At 48.2% G+C, this 26232-nt stretch overlaps 1 protein-coding gene across 4 annotated transcripts in view; it reads right to left on the reverse strand.

The window, feature by feature from the left end:
- The window catches only part of PPP1R9A (protein phosphatase 1 regulatory subunit 9A), a 2290846-nt gene that overhangs the window by 1288265 nt on the left and 976349 nt on the right, over positions 1-26232 (reverse strand). For all 4 annotated transcript variants that reach the window (XM_069648563.1, XM_069648562.1, XM_069648561.1 and 1 more), the window contains exon 4: positions 14623-14743. In XM_069648563.1, coding sequence (XP_069504664.1) covers positions 14623-14743 — 121 coding nt within the window. The remainder of the gene's footprint in view (positions 1-14622; positions 14744-26232) is intronic.

Below are 26232 nucleotides of genomic sequence, written 5' to 3' on the forward strand. Positions count from 1 at the left end.
CCGCATTTATTGGGAGGGGGAGCTCCTTGTTAGTGAGCCCACTAAGCCTGAACCTGGTGCCCTCAAGAGGTTGGTGGTACCCCAGGTTTACAGGCCCTTCCTACTGCAGTTGGCGCATGAGGTGCCCTTAGCTGGTCATCTTGGTACCAAGAAGACTAAGCAGAGGCTTTCTGCCCATTTCTACTGGCCTCGGATGGGAGTAGAAGTGGAGTCCCACTGCAGGACCTGCCCAACTTGTCAATTGTCTGGCAAGACTGGAGGCAGTGTCATTGCCCCACTGCAGCCATTGCCAGTGGTTGGCACACCATTTGAGAGGGTGGGCATTGACATCGTCGGTCCCCTGGACCCTCCCACTTCAGGTGGACATCGGTTCATCCTGGTCTTGGTAGATCATGCCACCAGGTACCCTAAGGCTATACCGCTTCGGACTGTAACTTCCAAGGTGGTTGCCAGGGCTCTCCTGGGCATTTTCACCCATGTTGGATTCCCTAAAGAGGTTGTCTCTGACAGAGGATCCAACGTCATGTCTAGTTACATGAAGACCATGTGGAAAGAGTGCGGAGTAACCTACAAGTTCTCCACCTCTTACCATCCCCAGACCAATGGTCTGGTTGAGAGATTTAATAAAACTCTCAAGGGCATGATAGGTGCTTTGGAAGAGCCCCTAAGGAGGAAATGGGATCTCCTTCTGCCATGCCTGCTGTTTGCCTACAGAGAGGTACCTCAAGAGGGTATTGGTTTCAGCCCCTTTGAGTTACTCTTTGGACATCCCGTGAGGGGGCCCCTTGCCTTGATCAGAGAAGGTTTGGAAGCCACCCCTCCAGGTCCCGCTAAGCAAGTGGGGGACTATGTGTTAGGCCTCAGACAGAGGATGACACAGATGATGGGTCAGGCAACAGCGAATCTCAAGGCCTGCCAGGAATTGAACAAGTACTGGCATGACCTTAAAGCTTTGCAAGTGGATTGGACTCAGGGACAGGAGGTCCTCGTGATGGAGCCCACCAAGCCTCAGGAATTGGCAGATAAATGGACTGGACCCTTCAGGATAATCTCCAAGATGGGAGAGGTCAATTATCTGGTTGACATGGGACTCCCAGGGGTAGCCCCTCAGGTATTCCATGTTAATAGGCTCAAGCCTTACCACAGGCGAGCAGAAGTCTTGTCTCTCTTGCTAGCTTCAGAGCAAGAAGAGGATGAGAGTGAGCCCCTTTCTGATTTGCTGTATAGCAACCCTCAGGTTGGCTCAGTGGAGGGAGTGCATCTCTCTCCAGATTTGACAACCGAGCAGCAGAGGGCCTGCAGGGCTTTGCCCCAGCAGTATGCCTCTCTGTTTTCACTGACACCAGGCCTTACACCGTGGTGCAAGCATGAGACTGACACTGGTGACAGCGTGCCTGTCAAATGCAGGAGCTACCGTATGTCCGATACCGTTAAGAACCACATCCAGGCTGAGGTCGCCAAGATGTTGGATCTGGGTGTTATTGAACCCTCAACCAGTCCCTGGTCCAGTCCCGTGGCCCTTGTCCCTAAGGCAAATTCCCAGGCAGGTACCAAGGATTAGAGGTTCTGTGTGGACTACCGAGGAGTCAATGCAGTCACCAAAACTGAGGCGCACCCATTGCCCTGGGCAGATGAGCTTGTGGACACCATAGGTGCTGCCAAATTTGTGAGCACCTTTGACCTCACCTCAGGCTATTGGCAAATAGCTCTGACGGACCATGCCAAGGAAAAGACGGTGTTCTCAACACCACAGGGACTCTACCAGTTTGGGGTCATGCCTTTTGGGTTGATGAATGCCCCTGCCACCTTCCAGAGATTGGTCAACCATGCACTCAGTGGGCTGGAAGCCTTTTGTGTGGCTTACTTAGACGACATTGCTGTCTACAGTTCCACCTGGGAAGAGCATTTGACACATCTGGGTAAGGTGTTGCAGGCCTTGAAAAGGGCTAACCTCACTATCAAGGCCACCAAGTGCCAGATAGCTCAGGGGAAAGTCACATATCTTGGTCATGAGGTAGGAGGGGGTCAAATCCAACCTCTCCCCAGTAAGGTACAGGATGTACAGGACTGGGAGGCTTCCTCTACTCAAAACCCAGGTGATAGCCTTTTTGGGCCTCACTGGTTATTATCGCAATTTCATGGCGGACTATGGAACCATAGCTGCACCCCTGACAGCTCTGACTTCACCCAAACAACCTAGGAAGGTTAATTGGACTGAAGACTGTCAGAGGGCCTTTGATGGCTTGAAAGAAAGTCTGTGTAGGGCACCTGTGTTGTATGCGCCTGACTACAGCCGACCCTTTATTGTCCAGACAGATGCCTGCGACACCGGAATTGGAGCTGTCTTGTCCCAGTTAGATGACAAAGGGAGGGAACATCCTATCATCTTCATCAGTAGACAAATCAAGGGTAGAGAACTTAGGTGGGCTACTGTTGAGAAGGAATGTTTCAGTATAGTTTGGAGCTTTAGGCGTTTTAGGCCCTTTACCTTACGGGGTCTACCTTCAAAGTCCAAACAGATCATAAGCCCGTGAAGTGGCTTATGCAGATGAAGGATGAAAACCTGAAACTGCTCAGGTGGTCCATTAGCCTGCAAGGGCTAGACTTCAGCATAGAGCACAGACCAGGGAAGAGTCACGATAATGCAGATGGCCTTTCCAGAAGGTATGTTGACTGTCTGGATGAGGTTGTCTATCCCGTGGGAGATTAGGTACCCTCCACCTCAGTCTGGGGGGGGGGGGCGACTGCGATGCTGGAAATGCATCGGAGGGACAGGGCTTCCATATCCTTGTCCTTTACTGCCTTTTTATCGTGTGTACTGTCGTGTTTTCCATGCAGGAGTTCATGTGGGACTTCGGGCGGTGCAGCTCTCTCTCTTTTGGTTTGGTGAACAGACCAATGGGATACCCTTACGGCACCCATGGGTTTGGGCTGGTGGCAGCTCCATGCTGAATTTGACAGGTGCTCTGAGTATCCTCCATTTTGGGATACCCAGGCCCTGCCACTGGAATCAGTTGATTCCTGATGGAAAACAAGATGGCCATGTGGCCTCTTGCTTTCTATTGCCGGTAACCTTGTTTTCCCAATGTCCTGGGAAGCCCTGACTCTTGTCCCTTCCCCCTGACTGGCTGTTGGGTGGAAGTTCCATATATGGTGTTGTTGTGAAGCCCAGTCCAGACAGGTCGGAGCCTTCCCAGTGACTGTATGTTGTGGGTACGCCCTGTGGGTGGGACCTGGGTGAATGGAGTGCGTGACCAATATGTACTTCTTGTTGTGGCTGTCTGGTTTCTGGTATGAGAGACAAAGGGCCTCATTACGACCCTGACGCTAAGTGAAAAACGATGGCGGTAAATGGTTACCGCCATCGTTTTCCGCCAGGTCCGATCATGACCCGTGACCGTTAACTACGATGCCATTAGCGGCATCGTAGTTAACGCTGCCGCTAACTGCGCTAAGGGTGCGCGCACGCGACCGCCCACACCGTACTTAGCGCCATGGCGGAAAGGTACGCAAATGCCGACCCAACCGGACATGCACCTAACGCCATCACCCAGCCCGTTAAGTACCTTACCGCCATGGCGCTAATAACGCCATCGCGAACCAACCGTAAAGGGCCTTGTTAAGTGAATGCAGCTGCCACAGGTTCACAGAAACAGCACAGGTGAAGGCAATACAGACTCAGGAAGTACAAGAAGAGCACACCCCACCCCTTCCCACACCCAGTCACTCTCCACAATGATACCAATACGACTAGCAATGTTGGGGCTGGAGGACCTGATAGCAATGCATGTGCTACAACAGCAACAACAACAACAGGCAGCACAGAGGAGACGCAGGAGGAGAAGGAGGACAAGGCAGGCCCAGCAAGCCCCACCAGCACAGCCAGTGCCACCACGCAGGCAGCCCCCAATCCCACGCATCAGAGCCAATCCATTCAACCTCACTGCTGTTTGGACCGGACACCATCACCGCCATCGTAGACATGACACACAACGACATCGTCAGCATGATAGAAAGTCCAACCGCCATCCCCCCCCTACTGAAGGTAGTGTCTGTACTCCACTTCCTGGCCACAGGCACCTACCAGCACACAGTGGGGCACCTGCATGGCATTTCACAACCATTATTCTCACGAACACTCATCCAAGTGCTCGATGCCCTCCTCAAGCACACAGACGACCACATCTCATTACCACGGACTGCCCAGGAGATTGCAAACACCAAAGTGGGTTTCCATGCACTAGCCGGCATACCCGGTTGCATTGGTGCCATCGACTGCACCCATGTGGAATTGGTGGTTCCACGTGCCATGGAGGTACCGTACCGCAACCGGAAACAGTTCCACTCAATCAACGTGCAAATGGTCTGTGACTCCCAACAAGATCATCACACATTGTTGTGCCCGATTCCCCGGATCAACCCATGATTCTATGGTCCTGAGGAACTCCACAATACCACGCTACATGGAGCGACATGCAGGGCCAAGATCCTGGCTACTCGGTGAGTCCAATGTCATGGAAGTGGGCAGGTGAATGACGTACCGATGCATACTCCACCTGGCAGAAAGGGGGGGGATGATGCATACTCCACCTGGCAGAAAGGGGGGGGGTGATGCATACTCCACCTGGCAGAAAGGGGGGGGGGTTGATGCATACTCCACCTGGCAGAAAGGGGGGGGATGATGCATACTCCACCTGGCAGAAAGGGGGGGGGTGATGCATACTCCACCGGGCAGAAAGGGGGGGGATGATGCATACTCCACCTGGCAGAAAGGGGTGGGGGGGATGATGCATACTCCACCTGGCTGTGAGTAACACAGAGAACGGAGACAGAGGATGGGCACTCACAATGCACACAACCCCTCTGCATACATTGGGTGATGGCATGCAAAACAGGCCATGGGAGCCATGAGCATATACTGGTTGCATTGTGTGAATCAATCAGTGCATGTAGAAGTGAGCCAAAGTAACAGTTGGATGCGAGACATGGTGGAACATCATGTTCCTGATCAGACGACATGACTGACACATACATTCTCGCCCACATACAGGTGATGCAGGCTATCCCCTGAAGAGGTGGCTCCTTACACCAGTCCGGAACCCGCAGAACCAGCACGAGGAGGACTTCAACCATGCACATACACGTACTCGTGTGGTCATAGAGCAGACATTCGGCCTATTGAAGGCACGGTTCCGAAACCTCAGCAGGTCTGGTGGGGCACTCCTGTATGGCCATGAGAAGGTGGCAAAGATCGTCATGGCATGTGTCATGCTACACAATATGTGCGTCAGACGGAATGTGCCCCTGCCCCCTGACGCAGAACTGCAACCACCTGACGATGAAGATGAGGAGGGTGCAGATGGGGCAGCACCCCATGGAGGAGGCGATGCACAGGAGGGGCGTGCAATGCGCCAAAGTATCATCGACCACTGCTTCTAGCACACACGGCTGGTGTTTATCACATGGAGACTGCACTTGGGGCACTGTGTGTCTCTGGGACATGCACACTGTGGACTGTAGACCAATAAAGCACACATACGCAATGAAAATGTCCACACATTACTTTTTTGGAAAGAAAAAAGTGTATTGAAACTATGAAATGTCGTGTCACACCCCCTCCCACCTCCCCCCTGCACACCCCAACACACTCCCTCCCACCTCCCCCCTGCACACCCCAACACACCCCCTCCCACCTCCCCCCTGCACACCCCAACACACCCCCTCTCACCTCCCCCCTGCACACCCCAACACACCCACTCCCACCTCCCCCCTGCACACCCCAACACACCCCCTCTAGGTGTCAACAGATGCCTGTGACAGTGGCCACAGGCTGTCACAAGCCCCTTCTCCCGGCCCCCGGGGCACCCCTGGCTGTGGAGCGCAGGTTACGTCCGGAACGTCGCACGGGGCTGCTCTGTGCAGAACTGGCAGTGGAGGATGTCCCTGGCTGCCCCTGTGCATGCACGTCCTGTGAGGTGTGGGTGTGCTCAGTGAGCGCACGACGCAAGGCGGCAAGTTCCACACAGATGTCCCTGGACATGGCCTGCATGGCATCCCTCAGAGTGGCAGTGCTCCGTGCTACTTCGGCCCTTAGGGTCTCCGTGGCCTGTTCAATGGTAGACCTAGCCCCCACACATTCCGCGGCATGCTCATTCAGCATCGTGGACAGTTGATGCTGCCGTTCTGTGATGTCCTCGAGGGACTGCTGGCCCTGATGGCCCATGGCCAGTGCTGGTGGAGTGATGGAGGGACTGCTCCCCTCCTGTGGAGTGTGGACAGGGCATGGGGTGGAAGGCCACTCCTCTACCTCTGTGTGCCCCTGTGTGTGATCCTCATGGGGGCTGGCGTCTGAGAAACAGGGGGAATGTAGTAGGTCAGTGGGGCTTCTGACCTCGTGCTCCATGTCTGAGTCTGAACATGCAGCTGTTGCAGCTGTCTCACCGATGTTGCTGCTGGCCGCTGACCCCGTGCCTTCTGTGGCAGGCAATGTCGGTGGAGGTGGAGCAGCTGCTGCTGGCCTGCTGCCTACAGGGGTGCTTGCCGGTGGGACGTCCGGTGTGCTTGCAGTGGGACCTGCTTGTAGTGGGGTCTGCCTCACTGCAGCTGAGGTTGAGGGTGCAGGGACGTTATTGATGGCCTTCTTGGCTCTCTTCGGCGCAGGGGTGTCCTGGTCCTCTGGGTGTGAATCTGTGCCTGTGGTGGAGCAAAGGAGGGAGGGCGTTATTGATGGGTCTGCGGACTTTGGAATGACGATATTGACATTATTCTGGTCAGTAGATGAGGCAGATTTCAGGCAGTGCCATGCAGGTTGTCTCCTTTCAGTGTGGAATGTGGATGCAGGTATGCGGGTGCCAGCAGTGTATACAGGGTGGTGCTTGCATGTGGCTATGGGCAGTGTTGATATGTGTTGCATTTACACTCTAGGGCAACCTTGTGCTACACATGATTGGACTGCAGTGACTATGGCATGTCTTGTTTGAGGCACCTACCTTCTTCGCCTGATGTCGGAGCTCCCCTTTCCATCCCTCCGACGCCTTCAATGGATTCCATCCCAATCGTGGTTGCACAGATCTCCTCCCACGGTTGGAGTTTTAGGGGGGATTCCGACCCTCCACCGGTACCCAGGGCAAGGTTGCGGTTTGCTGAGATGACGGCTCTGACCCGTATGCGTAGGTCATCCCAGCGCTTCCTGCACTGCTGTGGGGTGCGGTCCCCACCGCGCTGACGCGCTCAGCCACCAGGGCCCAGATGGCCTTCTTCTTCCCTATCGCTGGCCTGGTCATTTCCGGGGAGAAAACGACACCTGCGTTGTCTTGCAGGGTCTCCGCAAGCATGCAGAGTTCCTACCGGCTGAATCTCTCCTGGCGCTGGCGGTCACATGCCTTTTTCACAGATTTAGGCATTTTCGGGTACTTGGATGGGTGGGTGATAGGTTGGGACAGGTGTCAGGGGTGGGTCTGGTGTTGTTCGGTAGGATGGCAATGGATTGTAATTTTAAAGATGGCCGATGGGCTGTTTCCCGTTCCGGCGCGATGACGCTATTTCCGGTTCTGCTTTTTACGGCCGATGCAAATTACGGTGGCCGCTACTTACGGTGGCCGCAAATTACGGTGGCCGCTACTTACGGTGGCCGCTACTTACGGTGGCGGAAGTGCACCTTGCTGCCTTTACGATGCCGGTAGGGGCCTTTTCCGCCATGGCGTTAATTGCATTACCGTCATGGCGTAATGCTCGTGCGCGATGGGTCGTAATGTGGCGCTCTTTACGCCATCGGCCCACGGCGTAAACGCTCATTACGCCATGGCGGTAATGACGGACGATTACCGCCTGGGTCGTAATGAGGCCCAAAGACTGAGACAGCCCTGTCCGAAACTGGCCTGAATGCAGTGTGTAGTGTTGAATGGCTGGGTACTTGTCACAATCCACATTCCTTGTTGTGAGTGTCTAAGATGGATTCATGATGGCCTGAATGCCCTTCTCTATGATTGGCTGCTGCGTGTGACCCAGCAGTGTGGATGAGAGACAGGATAGTAAATCTGGGGACCTCTCACCACTGGAAATTGTTCAGAAGCTGTGTCTACACTTGAAGAGTAACTGGAACTGCTGATCCTCGACGCCCAGCTGGAAGAAGACATGCTGTTGCATTTGCTTCGTCCTGATCTGAAAGGTGCCGAATTCGTCGAAGACTGATCCGAGAGAGTACCTGGTAAGGCACCCTCTTCCCGTGCTCTGAGGGACCATCGAGCACCACTAACCTTCGCCGAAGCTCCCTGGAAGTCAGACCCTCGAAAGGCTGCCGACCCGAGATGGGACCGCTGAGGAGAACGAAGCAAAGCACCCGAAATTCACCACTGTCGAAGTCTATTGCCGTCGACCAGGGTTCGCAGGTTTTTGTAACCGTTGGAGGCCCGTCGAAGTTGTGTTGCCCAGCCGTGGGGACCACTAGACGCCGTGTCGCCAACGACCACAGCAGCCGCTCCTTTGCCTAAGAACATTTGAATCGAAGGACTCCCTTGTCCGCAACGTCGACTGCTTTGTCCCACCGGAGAAAGTCGAGGACGACCAACGCGCCGAGGAGAATCCGCCAGTGGGTTTCCTGCCACCTGATTTGATAACATTGGTGGTACCAGTTTAGAATTGTATATATTTATCATTGTTGATTTCCGAGTACAAAGTGCGTTATTGTGATCGTGTACATACCTTTGAATATTAATTAAAGACTGTGTTTTCAATAATACAGTGTGTGGACATTCCTTTGTGAGGGTTCGGGGACTACACTGTACTTAAGAACCAGCCTGCATCACCTCCTGAGAAGCTAGGCTTTGGTTGCTCGTCCATTGCTACCGCTTGAGAATCTTGGCTGGTGTCCTCTGTGCCTCTCCTCTACCATATAGAGAGCGGAAGTACAGGCACCCCCCACCAGTATATTCACAGTATCTTCCCGGAAAAACTCTCATCCCATCACGAAAGAAAGCAGTGGCAAGTTGGTTCACGCCCCACCTCATAACAATGAAGAAAACAACCCGGAAACTACAACAAGCATGGAGAAAAAAACTACAACAAAGCCAAAAGAGAACATCTCAAAAATCTGATCATACTAAAAGGAAATATTCAAAGGAAAAAGGAAATACTACGATCACAAAAGCCACCAACATTTAGAAAGAACTATTCAACATTGTAAACGAGATGAGAAATTCCCCTCAGATGCAATAACACACTGGTGCTTTCGCAAAAATTATGCAATGATTTTGCCATCATTTTAAGAATATAATCACTGACATACATCGTATCATACAAAGTATACTGATCAACCAGACAATACACCACTTCCTACAAACCCCGAACAAACTAAACACATTCCTCTAGGGTGAAAAAAAGCATCAAGACAGGCTCCCCAATTGACCCCTGTCCACCATACATCTACAAATCAATCCTTACACAGGGTACACCATGAGAATTCTACATAAACCTCTTCAACCTATCACTTTCAACAGGGACAGTACCACGAGTGTGCAAATCTGCCTACATCAAACCGCTCCTCAAGGATACAACGAGTGATGTGGAAGACCTCTCAAACTACATACCTATTTCAAATATTCCTTACCCAGCAAAACTATGAGAGACCTATGTCTACGAACGAATACTGGAACACGTAGAAAATAACCAACTATTGGACCAGGCACAAGTAGGCTTTAGACCCCTGAGAGGAACGGAGATGGCAGTACTCTCTATATGGGACGACCTAAAGACCAACGCAGACTCCAACACAAACTTGGCACTGATACTACTCGACCTCTCCACAGCATTCAACACAGTCAACCATAACATCCTCGTCAAGAGACTGGAAGAAATAGGGATTGACGACACAGCGCTGCTCTGGATTAAGTCTTTCCGGTCCGAAAGAACAGAAACAGTATGGATAAAACCATTCAAATCCACACCATTGGACGCCACCTGTGGAGTACCACAAGGTTCCTCATTATCCCTGCTCCTCTTCAGCATCTATATCAATGCCATCTACCTAACTATCCAAGCCTGGATGGACCACCATGGCCTCTGCCTTAATGACGATAAGACGGATCTGCTTCTTATAGGGTCTCAACTCAGTCTTACCAAACTAAACAAAGCCTTCCAATCCTTCGACATTGACGGCAACATTATAAAAGAATCTAAAGAAGTGAAAACCCTCGGTTTCTATTTGGACTCCTCTTTAACTTTAGACAAACAAGTAAACGCAACTGCGTCAGCAACAGCTTATACCTGCAAGCGGATCAACGCTTGGAGACCTTTCTTGTCACCAGACAGTTGCATCATGCTGGCTAGAGAGCTTATCCTAACCAGATTGCACTACTGTAATGCCCTCTACGCTGGCACCAAAACCCAAGAAATTAGAAAATTGCAGGTCCTGCAAAATAATGCATTGTGAGCAGCACTTAACATTCCCAAATCTACTGACATATCGAATACCAGACAAACACCCACTGGCTCTCGGTGCAAGAACGCATCCACTTCAAAACCATGACACTTACATACAAATGTCTGTTCAAAGTAGCGCCTACATACATAGCAGACAAAATAAACAGAGCCCATCCTAACCGGCCTATACGCTCAGCTAATCTGAACCTTCTAGCCACACCTAAATTCAAGCTGCAAAAAGCTGGAGGTAGCAGCTTCCCTACAATAGCTGTGAAACAATGGAACGCCCTACCAGCCAAGTACTCCTTCTGGACTTTGTGTAAACTTCTGAAAACCCACTTCTTCACACAGGGAACAAATGACTAACACATGTTACACAACACGCAAATAGCTTGATTCCCTAATCACTGAACAGTACTCCCGAGGTTGCCAGTTCTATCCTTGAATGTATGTGAACAACAGCATTATTATGATACTTGTATACTTATCCACGCAACTATGCTACTGATCTAAATGCCAACAAGCCTGTACTAAGTCATGGAAACCAAGTAATGTGTGTACCTTTCACTTCGATGTAAGAGATCAATAACCAAGTAACAAAGTCACTGTAACTAAGTAATGTATGTACTTTTCACCCCTGTAAAATAAGCGCCCAGATGCCTATTGGTTTGATGCGCTTTAGCACAACTAAATAAATAAATAAAATATGGCGCCACTAATCAACCTCATCAAAAGCCATGACTTCATGTGCTACAACTACGCAGATGACACCCAAATCATATACAAAATCGGTGATTAACAAGAGGAGAATACAACGCTAATAGACTGTACTAAAGATCTCTACCAATGGATGAACACAACCTCAAAATCAAACCGGTCAAGATGGAAATCATGATTACACCCAACAACCAAGAAAACTACCAGTAAATCGCGTGGCCTACAGAACTGGGAATGGCACCCACGCCATCCAAAGTTGTGAAAAACATTGGAATCTTAACTCCAGAACCACAAGTAAATGTATTAATTAAGAAATGCTTCTTCCATCTACACACAATCAAAAAGAGTCCACCATTTACCTCCTTCACGCACAAAACACTGGCCGTCATCTCCCTCAGCATGTCCAGGACAGACTATGCTAACAGCGTATACCTCGGAATGCCAGACTACTTACTAATGAAACTGCAACAAATACAGAATGCAGCTGCCAGACTTCTCCTCAAACTCTCACAAAGGAACCACATCACACTAGCGCTAAGGATGTTATGTTATTTTTTGTATATACTTGTTACGCGCCAAAAGGCCACAGGCATCAGGGTGTGGGAAAGCAACAATAAATATATCAGCACAGAACCCTTCTAAAAAGACAAGAGAGGGAGAACCTGGTTTAAATGAACAAGAACATCTTCAATTTATTTTGAAAAGTAAAGACATTCCTTTACACTTGCAATTCCAGCAGAGGTTTGTTCCAAAACCGTGCTGCTAAAACCGTAAGAGTGCCCATTTCCCCTTGCACGTTTTATTTTCAGGCAGGCCAACCACATTGATCTAAATCAGGGTGGCTCTCGCCGATGGTTGAATTTAGATGCATTTTTTTCGATACAAATGTCTCTGACAGAACAGACATCCATGGGTAATAAGATTTACTTTAAACTGAATTCTCGCTTCGATCAGGAGCCAATGAAGCTCCCTTCTGTGTTCTGAAATGGAGTCTCTTCCAGGTATGCTTTTTACAACTCCTATTGCATCATTTTGCAATATCTGTAGTCTCTTCATGGAACCTTTTCAAGCGCACCCCAATAGGGCGTTACAATAATCCAGCCAGGATCAGGGCTCTGACCAAGGCGCCACAATTTACAGGAGACACGTAAGGCTTCATCAGGCGTAAACGTCTCAAGAAATATTAGGGATTCTGTATTAAGTAGCTTGGGCGTCATCACTAAGTGCTGAATCAAGCGTCACACCAAGAGTCTTCACTTTGTTCATAACTTCGATCATGTGCTGATCAATATTGAAACCTGAGAAATGTGCATCTAATTTGGCCTGTGATTTTACGGACCCAAAAATTAGCCATTCCGTTTTGGAACCATTAAGGCAGAAACCGTTCTTAGCCATCCAAGACTTGATTGAGTCATAAGTGGATGAGATACACTCAGCATCGTCCTCGTAGCTGCCACTCAATTCCATAATGGGCTGAGTGTCATCTGCGTTATTCGTAAAATGGAGCTCTAAAGAATCCAGGCGATCACATAATGGGGCAGGACACATTAAAAAGAGCAGGGGACGAGCATGCACCCTGCGGAACTCCACAGTTTATCTTCTTTGCCTCAGAGTGAGCATTCCCCTATGTGATTTGGCAATTATGTTCCCAGAAAGGTTTCAAACCAAGCAATCGTACAGTCAAAGCATTTTCCAGTTGTAGAAAGCCTAGTAATCTGCTTTTCATGATCAACTAAATCAAAGGCTGCCGACAGATCTAACAGCATCAGCATTCCAGATTTGTTATTGTCTATAATACTTAACATTTCTGTTTGCATATCAAGTAAGGCACTTTAATTGCTGTGTGAAGATCTAAACCCCAATTGGCTGGCTTGCAGTATATCCCCCAAGTCCAAATGTTCCTAAAATTGCAGAGTGGCTATTTTGTCAATCAACTTCAGGAGAAAGGGAACGTTGGTAATGGGTCTATAGTTTTGAAAGTTTTTCGGATCCTGGTTGGGTTTTTTAATTAATGGGGTAACAGTCACATTCTTCAAAAGGTCAGCCACCTTATTTTCTTCAAATGAGGCGTTTACATAACTAACCAAAAAAGGGGCAAACAAGTCGGCATGTTGCATTGGCTCCCAGTCAAAAAACAAATCACCTTCAAAACAATGTGCATAACACACAAAGCAATCCATGGCCAAGGAGCGGAATTCATACAAAAGAAAATCACCATCTACAAGCCAACTAGAACACTTAGATCCAGTGTCGGCATCCGCTTAGAACCTAAACCACACACAAGGAAAATACTTGGTGGATAAGCATTCTCTTGCATAGCCATACAACTTTGTAACCCTCTCCCCAGAGAAATACAAACTGTGAAGGACCATCGAAAAGTCAGGAAACTCTTCAGCTCTGAACGGGATGAAAACAACTGAACAACTACCACACAACATGAAACAAACACACAATAGAAATGAAGTCCGGAGTAGGCTGGACCAGAGTGGAGGGCAGGGGAGAAGAGAGGCGTCTGACTGGGAAAGGTGGTTTAGACCTGAAGTTTACCCATCCTGATATAGTGCCAAAGGTGAAAACTGGGAAGGGAGATGTGTCACACTTAATCGGACTACCGAGGGTGAAACTCGTCACACATAAAGGAATAGGGCTTGACTCAGAAACCAGGCAGCCCATGGGCTCACCACAGGCCACAGAGAACCTATTTCCCCTGGAGGATCTCGTGGGGGTGGTAATTGCTACACTCTAGAATGATAGACAGGGAAGGGAGAGGGATTGCATCCATTCAGAACAGCGGGGGAAGGAAATGTACTGCCATAACAAACCATAGCAAAAAAAACCCCACAATTCGGCATACACCTCTCAAACTCTGAACTAAACACAACCATAACTCTACTGCACCACAAAAATGCACATACTTCACATCACTACAACAACGAAACAAACCACAAACATTCTCACACAAAACAACATGGCAGCCAACAACCAAAAATCACACCATTGCTCAGTGAACAGTGTATCCGAACTGAACCTGCCAACAGCACATCACAGCTCTCCTGCTTTTTTCCCCATTCAATCCAACTAACCACCCCACACACCTTGCATGACCCATCCACCAAGAGACCATGCAGGTGGCAACAATGTGTGGTATAAGAACCTTTAACTTAACATACCATAGTCACACAATGAAAAGCATAATCCCAGAGACAAGGAATATAATACAAGAAAGAGGCAAAATTCAAGATGAGCAGAATTATGACTCTTGCTTCCAATATATTGGCACACTGTACTGATCAATGAAAGTACTCTACATTCGTATCCCAAATGTGTTACTCAGCATCCAAGTACAATCAAAGGAAACACATTTTCTTGAGAGAAAGCTCTCAATGCTTCCCCGAAGTATGAGACCAGCACGTAAACCTGTATAAACAGACATAATATTGCAGATTTAACAAACATTTATGTAAATGAAATATAGGACAATTTATTTACCTGCCATCCTTCTGCGCTGCCCCACCATCTGTTACAGTTTTGACAAATATTCCAAGTTTTTCCAAGCCGGCGTCTGCTCCGACTCCCATTCCAATGATACTGATGCCAAGGCCATCATCATCTGTTTACGGAAAGCATTTGTGTTTTATATAAGATGTCATCCCAGTGCTAAATAATTCAACACACATTAAAACAAGCACACTCCTGAAAATGAGGGCTTCATCTGAAGTAGAAAGCAGTCATTTATACATAAATACAAATGATATGGTTATAACTCACACCCAGCAGGGACTATCAGTTCCACCGGTGCTAAGGATGAGGCGTGGGGAGGGATAGATTGGTGTTATTTGAGGTAGAGTTAGCCAAAGGAGGCACTGATGTACATGCCATTCATGACATTATAACAGGTTGTTTTGTGAGGCATCAGATGCAGACATATGCTCATGAGTGGGAGATTTGAATTAGAGGCTAAGGAAATGATGGTAGTTGCTGCGTTTAAGTTTTTTAAGACAAATGTAGGACATGATGTTCCCTGGTCCAATAGTGTGTAGGTTCCCATAGGAACAACTGGATCCATATGAGGAAACACAGAAGGATCATATTCCAAGGAGGAGCTGTACTGTAAGACCAGGAAACATTGTATAGTGGAGAAAATAAGGCGCTACTTGGCCAATTAAGTGTTCTAATGTTTAGGGGATAGGAAGAATGAATAAAGTTACTCACCGTGGTGACTATCTTACTCCTAGTCCATAGTCCCCTTTCCTCTGTACTTGTGGGACATTCCGTCCTTCGGGACGGGACCGGAGCACTTTTGTAAAAAGCATCCAAAATCTCGAATTGTTGCCCTTGTTTCATTTTTACGTGGGGTACCGCACGTGGCCGTGACCCTCCCATCCTGAGCTCTGCCCCGCGCATCGCCCTTCAGTCCTTTTCTATCGCCAGATCTGAGACCCTTTAAGCAATAGAGGATACTTATTAGAGGGGATGGCGGGCGGGCGAAAGGGGAATATGAACTAGGAGTAGTGGGCATCAGCCCTGGAGCTCAGGTCCAAGCAGTAATGTTTACAAAAAAGCTGATGGGGAAGCCCACGTAGCCGCTTTAGCGATGGTTTCTGAAGGAACATACTTTTGGAAGGCAAGAGCAGCTGCTTTGCCACGTACAAGATGGGCATGGATGCCTTTTGTAGGTTGAAGGCCTTGGGTGGCATAGGCTTCTGAAATGCAAGAACCAATCCATCGGGAGATAGTTGCCTTGGACGCCGGTTTCCCTTTCGGGTCCCCAAATGTGACAAAGAGTTGTGAGGAGGCTCTGAGTCCACTCGTCCTGTCAAGATAAAACTTTAAGGCTTGCCTAATGTCCAGGTTGTGTAAGACTCTGTTGGCATTTGATGTCGGGTTAGGAAAAAAGACAGGTTAGGAGATTGATTGGTTAAAATCAGTAACCACCTTAGGCAGGAAAGAAGGATGAGTGCAGCGCACAACCTTATCCTTATGGAAGGTGAGGAACGGATGTTCCGCAGAAAGAGCCTGGAACTCGCCTACTCACCTTGCCTATGTCACTGCAATCAGCAAGGCGACTTTCCACGAAAGGTATTTGAGATGGGTAGTGGCCATAGGTTCAAATGGTTTATGGCATAACGCGGTGAGTACCACATTCAAATCCCACTTGGGTGAGGAGTATGTACCGGAAGGAAAAGATGTTGAAGATCCGCAAAATGCCTTTTAATGACTGGATTAGTTAAAGAAAATGAACAGCTGTCAGTGGACAGGTAGGCCGCAATGGCAGATAAGTAGGTCCTGCAAGACAAGAAATTAATGCCCGAGGCTGTGAGGTGAGACACGAATGAAAGAACAGTGTCCACTGTAGCATGCCTGGGGTCAAGCTGTTTAGCTAAGCACCAGTGGCAAAAACAGAGCCACTTGCTCCTATATTGAGCCCTCATAGAAGGTTTTCTGGCTGCTTGGATAATGCGCATATTGTCCTCGGGCAGATTGAACTGCACTAAAGATCTAAATTCAGGCACCAGGCCGCCAAGCTGAATGATTGTGGGGAGGGGTGCCTCATCTGGTGATCGCACTGGTGAAGCAGGTTGTGAATGAACGGCAATCTCATCGGAGGAAGAATCGACAGACGCTGAAATTCCGAGAACCAGAATCTGGCTGGCCACCAAGGATCTAGGAAGAGAGTGCAATTCGATACATTCCTGCACTTGCAGAGTGACCAATGAATCAAAGGCAGTGGAGGCAAGGCATAAGCCTTCATGTTCTGCCATGGAATCTCAAGAGCGTCTCCCAGGAAGCACACCCCGAGACTGTCTCTGGATGCCTGCAGAGGAAGTTTTTTGTTTGTAAAAGTCGCAAAGAGGTCAACTTCTGTAGTGCAACCTCTGGAGTGCCCCATTGGCGAAAAATAATGAATAGAACATCCCACTGGTAACTGGCTGCCGACTGGCGGCTGAGTGAGTTACATTGATGTGACCCGGAATGTGCACAGCCAGGAGCCGAATGTTGTGCTGGATGGCCCATTACCAAATCTGTATGGCTAGGTCTACAAGGAGGGGTGACTTGGTGACACCCTTCTTGTTTATGTAAAACATGACTACAGAATTGTCAGTGCAAATACAAACTATATTGTTCATGATGGACGGTTGAAAGGCCTTGAGCGCCAGAAAAACAGCCAGGAGTTCCAAATAATTGATATGAAACTGCCTGTCTTGAAGTGTCCAAATGTCGAAAACTTTGAGGTGACACAGCGTCGCACCCCACCCCAGAAGAGTCAGTGGTAATCATCACTTGTGGGCAGAGCTCTTGGATGGAGGCCCCTACAGAAAGGTTGTCGGCCGAAGACCCCCATTGTAGATCCGCCATCATGGCAGGCGGAATGGGGATTATCTTGGAATCCGGGTCCGAAGCTTGAGACCACGAGCTCCTAAGAGCCATCTGGGTACACCTCACATTCAGACATTCAGGAGGAAGGACTAGCGTGCAAGAAGCCATTAGTCTTTGGAACCACCAAGCCATCATGTGCGAAGACTGGGGGAAGAGCTGGCACGTGGCTAATAGATCTGCAATCCTGTCCGCTGTTAGGAACACCTTGGTACTGAGCGTATTCCAACGGAAACCCAGGAAAATAAGGACTTGAAAGACTGTCATGGAAGATTTCCGCCATTTCACCAACAGCACACGGTGGAACAGGAGCTGGAGGAGAGACTGGAGATTGTTCAATGCTGTCTGTGGGCAGGGACTGTGCAGGAGCCAATCGTCCAAATATGGATATACATGAACCCCCTGCAGTCTGAGGAAAGCTGTGATGACCGACATCATCTTCGTAAAGGCACGCGCTGCTGAGCTGAGACCAAAAGGGAGCACACTGAACTGGAAGTGTTCCCCTCCCAGGGAGAACCGCAGGTATTTCCGATGCAGCCTCCATAGCAGGATGTGCATGTACGCGTCCTGAAGGTCCACAACTCTGAGCCAGTCGCCCTTCCGAAGAGAGGACTTTATTTGGCAAGGCGTGATCATCTTGAATTTCTTTTGGGGAAGAAAAAGATTGAACTGGGAAAGATTGAAGCATAGTGCGCAGGCCAACCTGGTTGGGTTTGGGCACTATGAACAGACTTGAGTAGAAGCCCTCCCCTTGCTCCCAGAGGGAAACAGGCTCCACCGCTCTTAATGTTTCTGTACCTCGCCTCTGAGGGAGGTCGACCCAATCTGTTGGAAGGGAGGGTTGAAGGGCGGAGTAAGGGGGAGGGGCAAGCGAAAGCCCGCCCGAGCGATGGACAATACCCACCGGTCTTCGGTGATGGTCTGCCACGCCTCCAGATGAGACGAGATTCGTCCTCCCACCAGAGTCTTGAGCGACTGAAAAATAATATAATTTGGATGACTTGTCGGCAGGGGGACTACCTGTCCCTGGAGAAGAGGATGATGGGTGAGAGAAAAACTGACCACCTTGCCGCCGTTGCTTTCTGCGGGTCCCGCCAACCGGAGCTTCAGTTCAGCGTGCACAGCGATCCTGAAACCCCTGAACCCAGAGAAGGACCGAGTCTGGGACCCTGACCTCTGTGTATAAGGGGCCTTAGCTGGAGTTTTCGCCAGGACCGATAAAGATTTGGCGGTCTGGGTATTCGCTTTTGTCTTTGTGAGTTCCTCGTCTGTAGAAGAATGAAACAATTCCTTGCCATCAAAAGAAAGGTCCAGTACTTTGTCTTGCACTTCCTTTGAGAACTTTGTCGCGTGGAGCTACGACTAGCGGGAGGTGTCAACCCCGACCATAATGCCTCGAGCCGAGGTATCTATATGGTGTGCTGCAGCTTCCAGTAGATCCTGTCTCAGCACTCTGGCATCCGCCAAACCTGCTTTAAAGTCATCTAGCCTATCCGCAGGAATACACTCCTGGAAGTCGGCTAACTATTTCCACAGCCTCAGATTGGCTGCTGCCAGGATGAGCTCGGTGTTCGCTTGACGAAGTTGGAGCTCCGAATTAGCAAAGACTTTCTTGCCCAAGGCGTCCAGAAGTTTATCCTCTTTGGATAGGATTTGGGCCTCTGTCGTTGAAGATGCAGAGGCCGGCTTGGACTGGAGGGTGGCCGCTGCCTCCACCGTTAAGGAGGGAGCGGACAATCAGATAAGGCTATCGCCTCAGAGGCATGAAGCTTGTATTCAGCATCAATTCACTTGTTGAGGTGTAGCCCAGTGTGGGGTTTATCCCAGACCTTACAGGCCTCAGCCAAGACATCCTTCTGGAGGAACAGGCCGGTGCGCTCCTGAGGTGACAGGGTAAAGGTTCCAGAAAGCACCCCCTACTGAGGAGTCGGGGCCTGATGTACTGGAATATCAAGGAGGGCCATAATATCCAGGACCGGGTAATGGAATGCTCTCACAGAGCGAGGCTGCTCATCGCTATCCTGATTCGTTTGAGGCTCATTAAGCGAAGCGGGAACAGAAACCTAGCCCGCCACGCGCACCGCCTCTTATTGTAAAGTGTTATCCCATTCTGCCGGTGTCTTCTCTATAGGGAACAACGGGGGCCGAGGAGGGAGTGGAGCAGGAGGTCCAACAGGAAGAGGTGGAGGAGGTGGCACCACCGGGACCTGGGTAAGAACAGCCAGAGCAGAAGGCGGAACAGGAGGTTAAGGGTACATTACCCTGAAAAGATCTTTGAAATACGCCTTCATGGGGGTCAGATTGCATGAGCTTCTGAAACTTCCCAAAAAACGCATCCTCAGCTGAAGGTTTTAGAGCTGGAACTGACAGAGGCCGCTCGTGAGGGGCATACCCCCATGAACGCAAGGAGGATGGTTGCCAGGAGGATCCACCACCGGCCGGATCCACATAGATCAGTGGTGCAGAAGCTGGAGGGAGTGAGACAGTATGATGCAACGGTGCCCGAGCATGCCCGTCCTAAGAAGGGCGGAACAGGTTTTTGTTGTCCACATAGCGTGGAAAACGTTTCTCAGCCCCAAAAGAAATGCTCCTAGCACCGAAAGTTGGTGTAAGGGAGAAGTCCAAAATGGCCGCCGTGGACCACAGAATTAGCCTCCAGTAGAGGAACCTCGATAGAACAGGTAGTGGAGGGAATATGGTCCGTGACCACCCTCTTTGCCCCCTCGACAGAACCAGTACCACCACAAGCCTGAACGGTTGAGGGATGTACCTCGCCAACAAGACCTTCAAAGAGATCTCTCGGTTCTGTGGTGCTGACTTTAGCCCCAAGATGAGGAACCTCAGGTTTTAACCCGGGTCTTATAGCTCCCTCAAGAGGCGCCTCGAGCCGTGACCCGGTTTGGAAAGCTGCAAAAACTGACACCCTAGGGCACACCCCGGTATCAGTGTGGAAAGCTCCAGAAATGTAGACCTCAGGGCGAACCCCAGCATCCAGAGCCACATACGAACTGGGCTGAACCTTAGCACCCAAAAGGTGAACCTTGGAACGGTGTCCGGTTTTGGCAGGTCCGCTGCAGGAACCCACGGAGAACACTCTGGTGCACCTATTAGGCACCTCAGGGGAACCCCTGGTGACAGAGCTACACAAGTCCATCCTGGACCTGGGAAGACCCTGGGAAGGAGTCCCCTGGCCGGGGCGCACTAAAAAGTAAAGAACTTAACAGGCATTTCTTCTTTTTGTCGATGAAAAGCTGGAAATGAGGTGGAGGAATGTGCTGAAACACTTCCTCCCACCAAAGAAGACGACGTTGGAGTGCCCGGACGTAAAGAGAGTCGCAGTAGAAGCACGAATCCCAGCGATGTTCCGGACTTGCTAAACGACGATCGAATGAAGAAGAGGCCACGAATACCAGACGCTCCGACATAGACGGACTAGATGACTGAGGAACCCAAGCAGGAAGAAGGGAATAAAAATACAAATTCTCAGTGATGCTAGTGCGCCCAGCCCTGACTTCGCAGAGAAAAGGACTGAAGGGCGATGCATGGGGCGGAGCTCAAGAGGGCGGCGTTACAGCCATGTCCGGTACCCCGTGTAAAAATAAAAGGACACATTTTCCAAATTTTTGATGCTTTTTACAAAAGTGCCCCGGTCCCGTCCCAAAGGACGGAATGTCCCACAAATATGGAGGAAAGGGGACGGGACCTAGGAGTATGGGAAAAACTACATTAGTATGATTTGATATGCAATGCAAAGATGTAAGCCTATGTGGCTGGACTTGTATGCTGAAGGTCAAAGTTTACTTAGATATTTTGTTCTTTTTTCAAACATAATCATGTGTCATATGTGTCATATGTGTCTGTGGGACCATCTGCACTAAAAGAAACACTTTACTATCTACACAGTAAAGAAGCCTCTCTCTAGATTCATATTGTTGAATACTTTCTTCTAGATCACTTGGCATCCTCACATGACGTTAACGTCATGTCACCTGGTGCTGCCAGAACTAAGAGTAAGGAGTTAACACTCGAAAACAAAAATCTAGTGATATCTATCTACATGGGTGATGGTGATAGCCTACGTGGATCCAACAGTGAGTTTAGCTGAACGAAAAGCAATCCTAAGTGGGTAACTGGCGACTTCTTATTTCCCATGTGAGGATCTCCTTAAAATGATTCTTGAATAAAATACAAGTTTCACCAAAAAGGCATCTGAAACAAACATTTCACTAGTGAAAGATATATACGCAAACACACTTCCACATACACCCTGCACACAACCCACACAGGGGAACTACAAACAATACTCTCTAAATCAGCACATTCAAATACAATATGCCATACTTGAGGTGGCTTAACCATAATTGCTGGCATTTCCCCAACATACAGACTTTACACTAGTATATGGAATTAACTGAACTTCACATTCATGAAAATGAACGTAGCTTGCCAAGTAGCTGCTGTTACTGTGGATCACTGAATAGTATGCATCCAAATGTATGAAGGTGAATGTAGAAGATATATCACACAATGAAATTGTGACTGATCTCTGTGCAAACTTACCTTTCATTGGATCTAAATTGATTACACAAGTATTGCAGTGTCACGAGTCACAGCTCGTCTAAATGACGAAGATGGTCTAATAGATATTGGTGTAACTAACGAAGAAAGTGCATGTATGGAGAGTGAATGGAGGCAGAGTGCGAGTATGGTAATGAATGCATCACCAATTGTGAACGGCGTTGAAATTGAGGGAGAAATGACTGACGGTTCAAGTAATGAAGTCGCAATGATGAAGGTTCCAACCTTAAGTGAAATGGCTAAAATTAACCTGAAAATGTCACTATTGCGATCTGATCTCAAGTACCCACGGTACTATGCTATGAGGACTATGGAATGTGAAATGACTGTGCAGGGCACTCCCTGCAACAGCGATAGTGATCTCTATAGTCATTGCGGACCATCAGTAACCACATGCGATGACTGTTCTGCCAAGTGTTTTTACTCCTGCCTCCCTACTTAAGGAGAAATGGACTCATAGTGGGAGGAAAGGTTGGTCGTTGATGCCATTACTGGACAGCTAGTACTGAAGCAGGCATGTGATCTGGTTAATACCCCATTTTCTGAATCCCTACTCACTATCAACCCTAAGAAATCATCTCTGATAAGGGTGGATAAGTCAACTAATAATGAAAGCTTCTGCAGTATGACTCACTTGACCTTTTTGAAGCCTTAGATAATGCACTGACCACATTAATCGATAAGTGTGATAATATAGAGCTGAAATAAGATGCCCACTCTGTATTGTTGCATAAAAGCATTAATAGAGGTAGGAACGTCCTGAAGAATAGTGGCACTAATACAGAACATACACAGCTGCCATCACTAAAAGATATAATAAATATTGAACAACAACCTGGACCTTTGACTGATAATAATAATGGATATACCATTACTGAAACTGACTGATATAGCAAATATTAGCAAAAGAACAAAGGTTATTAGATACATTAGTAAAGAGCCTAAGAAACGGACTGGGAGAAATAAGAAAAAAAGTAAACAATAATGTATAGTAATAGGTCCCAGTGCTGTAATACCAATTGCTGCATTGTAACCAAAAAACTAGTGGATAAAATGGACAGTGTCACATCTGATGAACCAGAACAAGAAGTAACATCTAAGGTGGTTTCATTGAGGCCCTTGCCTTTATGTAAGGAATCCAATCATACTGGCCCGCATACAGTCATGATTCATGCTAACATACAAAAGTAGATAAAATAATGTACCCCAAGTTCTAAAATAAAGAATGCTAAGTTAGAGAATGTGACAAACATGCAATAAAATAACTGCTAGCACTACAGGTATAAGAACCTTCTTAGTTAATACAGAACTGGGAAAGGGACAATGCCCACCGGAGAGTTGGATAGGAACAAATAAGATTATCACTAAGAGAAAAAAGAAAGCTAAGAAAGAAAATGGGATAGCTGATGCAGTATTGAGAGATCTTAAGACTATATTTAATGTACAGATTCAAGTAGAGCACCCAAATCAAGAGGAAGGTCAGACTTTTGAACCAGTACAGCCCCCACTGATACTGCCAAATGCGTGAGTAAATCAGTTAGATTTACAGAACCTGTTATGAAAAATCCAATTAGCCACTTAAATGTGGATAAAAGGGATTGTGTCAATATGATCAATGCTCTCCGATTTCAAGCAATTGATCCTATAAAAAACTCAGTAATACTGAATAGAAGGGCAATCTTGGAATTGTGTAGATCTATAGCCCCCCTCATTAATCATCCCTTTGAAAGTAATTACCAATGTATGGTGTGTCGACAAACTGACGCATTAATACATTCTAATCCATAGCAACCTATTTGAAAAGCTAGGGTATACATGCAATGAAACCTTCATGCCCTTAACTAAATATCAAAAAGGCTCAGCTAGAACTATGAGTGAAAGAACTATACAGATTCCTGTGAGTGAAATACATGAAAGAATAGCAAATGCATATGTAAAAGACTATCAAAGGAAGGGTAATACTGACCTGAAAAGTGCGTCCAAACCGTCTGAGGATGGTGTGCCACACACACATGGCTACTGGCAGTGGCTGCCAGTAGAATTTAAGAGTTATCTAGAGACTTGGTCCCGATGACATCAACCTAATAGGTTTCACCCTAAGTTACTAGGGGAATCCAGACGTGGACCCCTTGCTCACTATTCTTAGAGAGGCACAGCTCCTCCCTACAGATGAGGTCCAACCAGACTGAAACACGCATCTGGGGATGCTGTTGGTACTCTTGTTCAGAGGAGAATTGCCTAGGATTTCGCTGCTGGACTGTCCCAGGGCAGGACAAAGACTGATATGTTTGAGAAATTTCTTCTCTGTGAAAGATAGTGAGCTAAAGACTCTGGGTAAGAAGTCTCTCGTAACCAGGGCTACTGTCTGGCAGAGGGACTCCCAGGACCCCCCCTGTTAATTTGCATATTTAAGTAACTTTGGGTTTCACCCTAAGTTACTAAGGGAATCCAGACGTGGACCCCTTGCTCACTATTCTTAGATAAGCAAAGCTCCTCCCTACTGATGAGGTCCAACCAGACCAAAACACGTGTCTGGGGATGCTGTTTGTACTCTTGTTCAGAGGAGAATTGCCTAGCATTTTGGTGCTGGATTGCCCCAGGGCAGGACAAAGACTGATATGTTTGGAAAATGTCTTCTCTGTGAAAGATAGTGAGCTAAAGATTCTGGGTAAGTCTCTCATAACCAGGACTAATGTCTGGCAGAGGGACTCCCAGGACCCCCCTTGTTAATTTGCATGTTTAAGTAACTTTGGGTTTCACCCTAAGTTACTGGGGGAATCCAGACGTGGACCCCTTGCTCACTATTCTTAGAGAGGCACAGCTCCTCCCTACTGATGGGTTCCAACCAGACCGAAACACGTGTCTGGGGATGCTGTTGGTACTCTTGTTCAGAGGAGAATTGCCTAGCATTTCGCTGCTGGACTGCCCCAGGGCAGGACAAAGACTGATATGTTTGGGAAATTTCTTCTCTGTGAAAGATAGTGAGCTAAAGACTCTGGGTAAGTCTCTCAGTAACCAGGACTAATGTCTGGCAGAGGGACTCCCAGTACCCTCCTTGTTAATTTGCATATTTAAGTAACTTTGGGTTTCACCCTAAGTTACTAGGAGAATCCAGACGTGGACCCCTTGCTCACTATCCTTAGAGAGGCACAGCTCCTCCCTACATTTGCATATTTAAGTAACTTTGGGTTTCACCCTAAGTTACTAGGAGAATCCAGTCGTGGACCCCTTGCTCACTATTCTTAGAGAGGCACAGCTCCTCCCTACTGATGAGGTCCAACCAGACCGAAACACAAGTCTGGGGATGCTGTTGGTACTCTTGTTCAGAGGAGAATTGCCTAGCATTTTGGTGCTGGACTGCCCCAGGGCAGGACAAAGACTGATATGTTTGCAAACTTTTTTCTCTGGGAAAGATAGTGAGCTAAAGACTCTGGGTAAGTCTCTTGTAACCAGGACTAATGTCTGGCAGAGGGACTCCCAGGACCCCCCTTGTTAATTTGCATATTTAAGTAACTTTGGGTTTCACCCTAAATTACTAGGGGAATCCAGATGTGGACCCCTTGCTCACTATTCTTAGAGAGGCTCAGCTCCTTCCTAAAGATGTGGTCCAACCAGACCGAAACACGTGTCTGGGTTAGGGGTGTCACGGTATTAGTTTTATGACGATATGATAACCTTCTTGCCAAATGACGGTATATCATGGTTATCGCAGTATAGCAGGTGGAGTTAACTAATCTTAACAAATATTTTCTAAAAGGTCATAAATTGACAGATTTATCATCACAAACAAAACCAGGCACCCAGGGCCAGAATTGGGCTTTTCAACATACTTTCCACTGAAATGCCTTGCTTCCACAAAACACAAACACATGTGTGGAGAGGAGGAGGGGGGGCTGCTGCAACTGGCAAAGCAAACTGAATAGCTTTTCTTAAGTGGTCATTTAGGCTTTATGCTCCCCCACTGGCTACTGGTGAAGATGAACATGTTGCCATCTTGATAACCTGCATGCCACCGATCAATGGAGGCTGATGGTAGTATACGCTTGTGCGCATATACACACACAGACACACACACACACAGACGCACTCTCTTTACGTTACAGCCTTTAGTTTACTTGCGGGCCAAAAGGTGTTCAGTACTCACGG

This window comes from Ambystoma mexicanum, chromosome 2q (assembly GCF_040938575.1).
Source record: "Ambystoma mexicanum isolate Mex_15411 chromosome 2q, UKY_AmexF1_1, whole genome shotgun sequence".
Lineage (NCBI taxonomy): Eukaryota > Metazoa > Chordata > Amphibia > Caudata > Ambystomatidae > Ambystoma > Ambystoma mexicanum.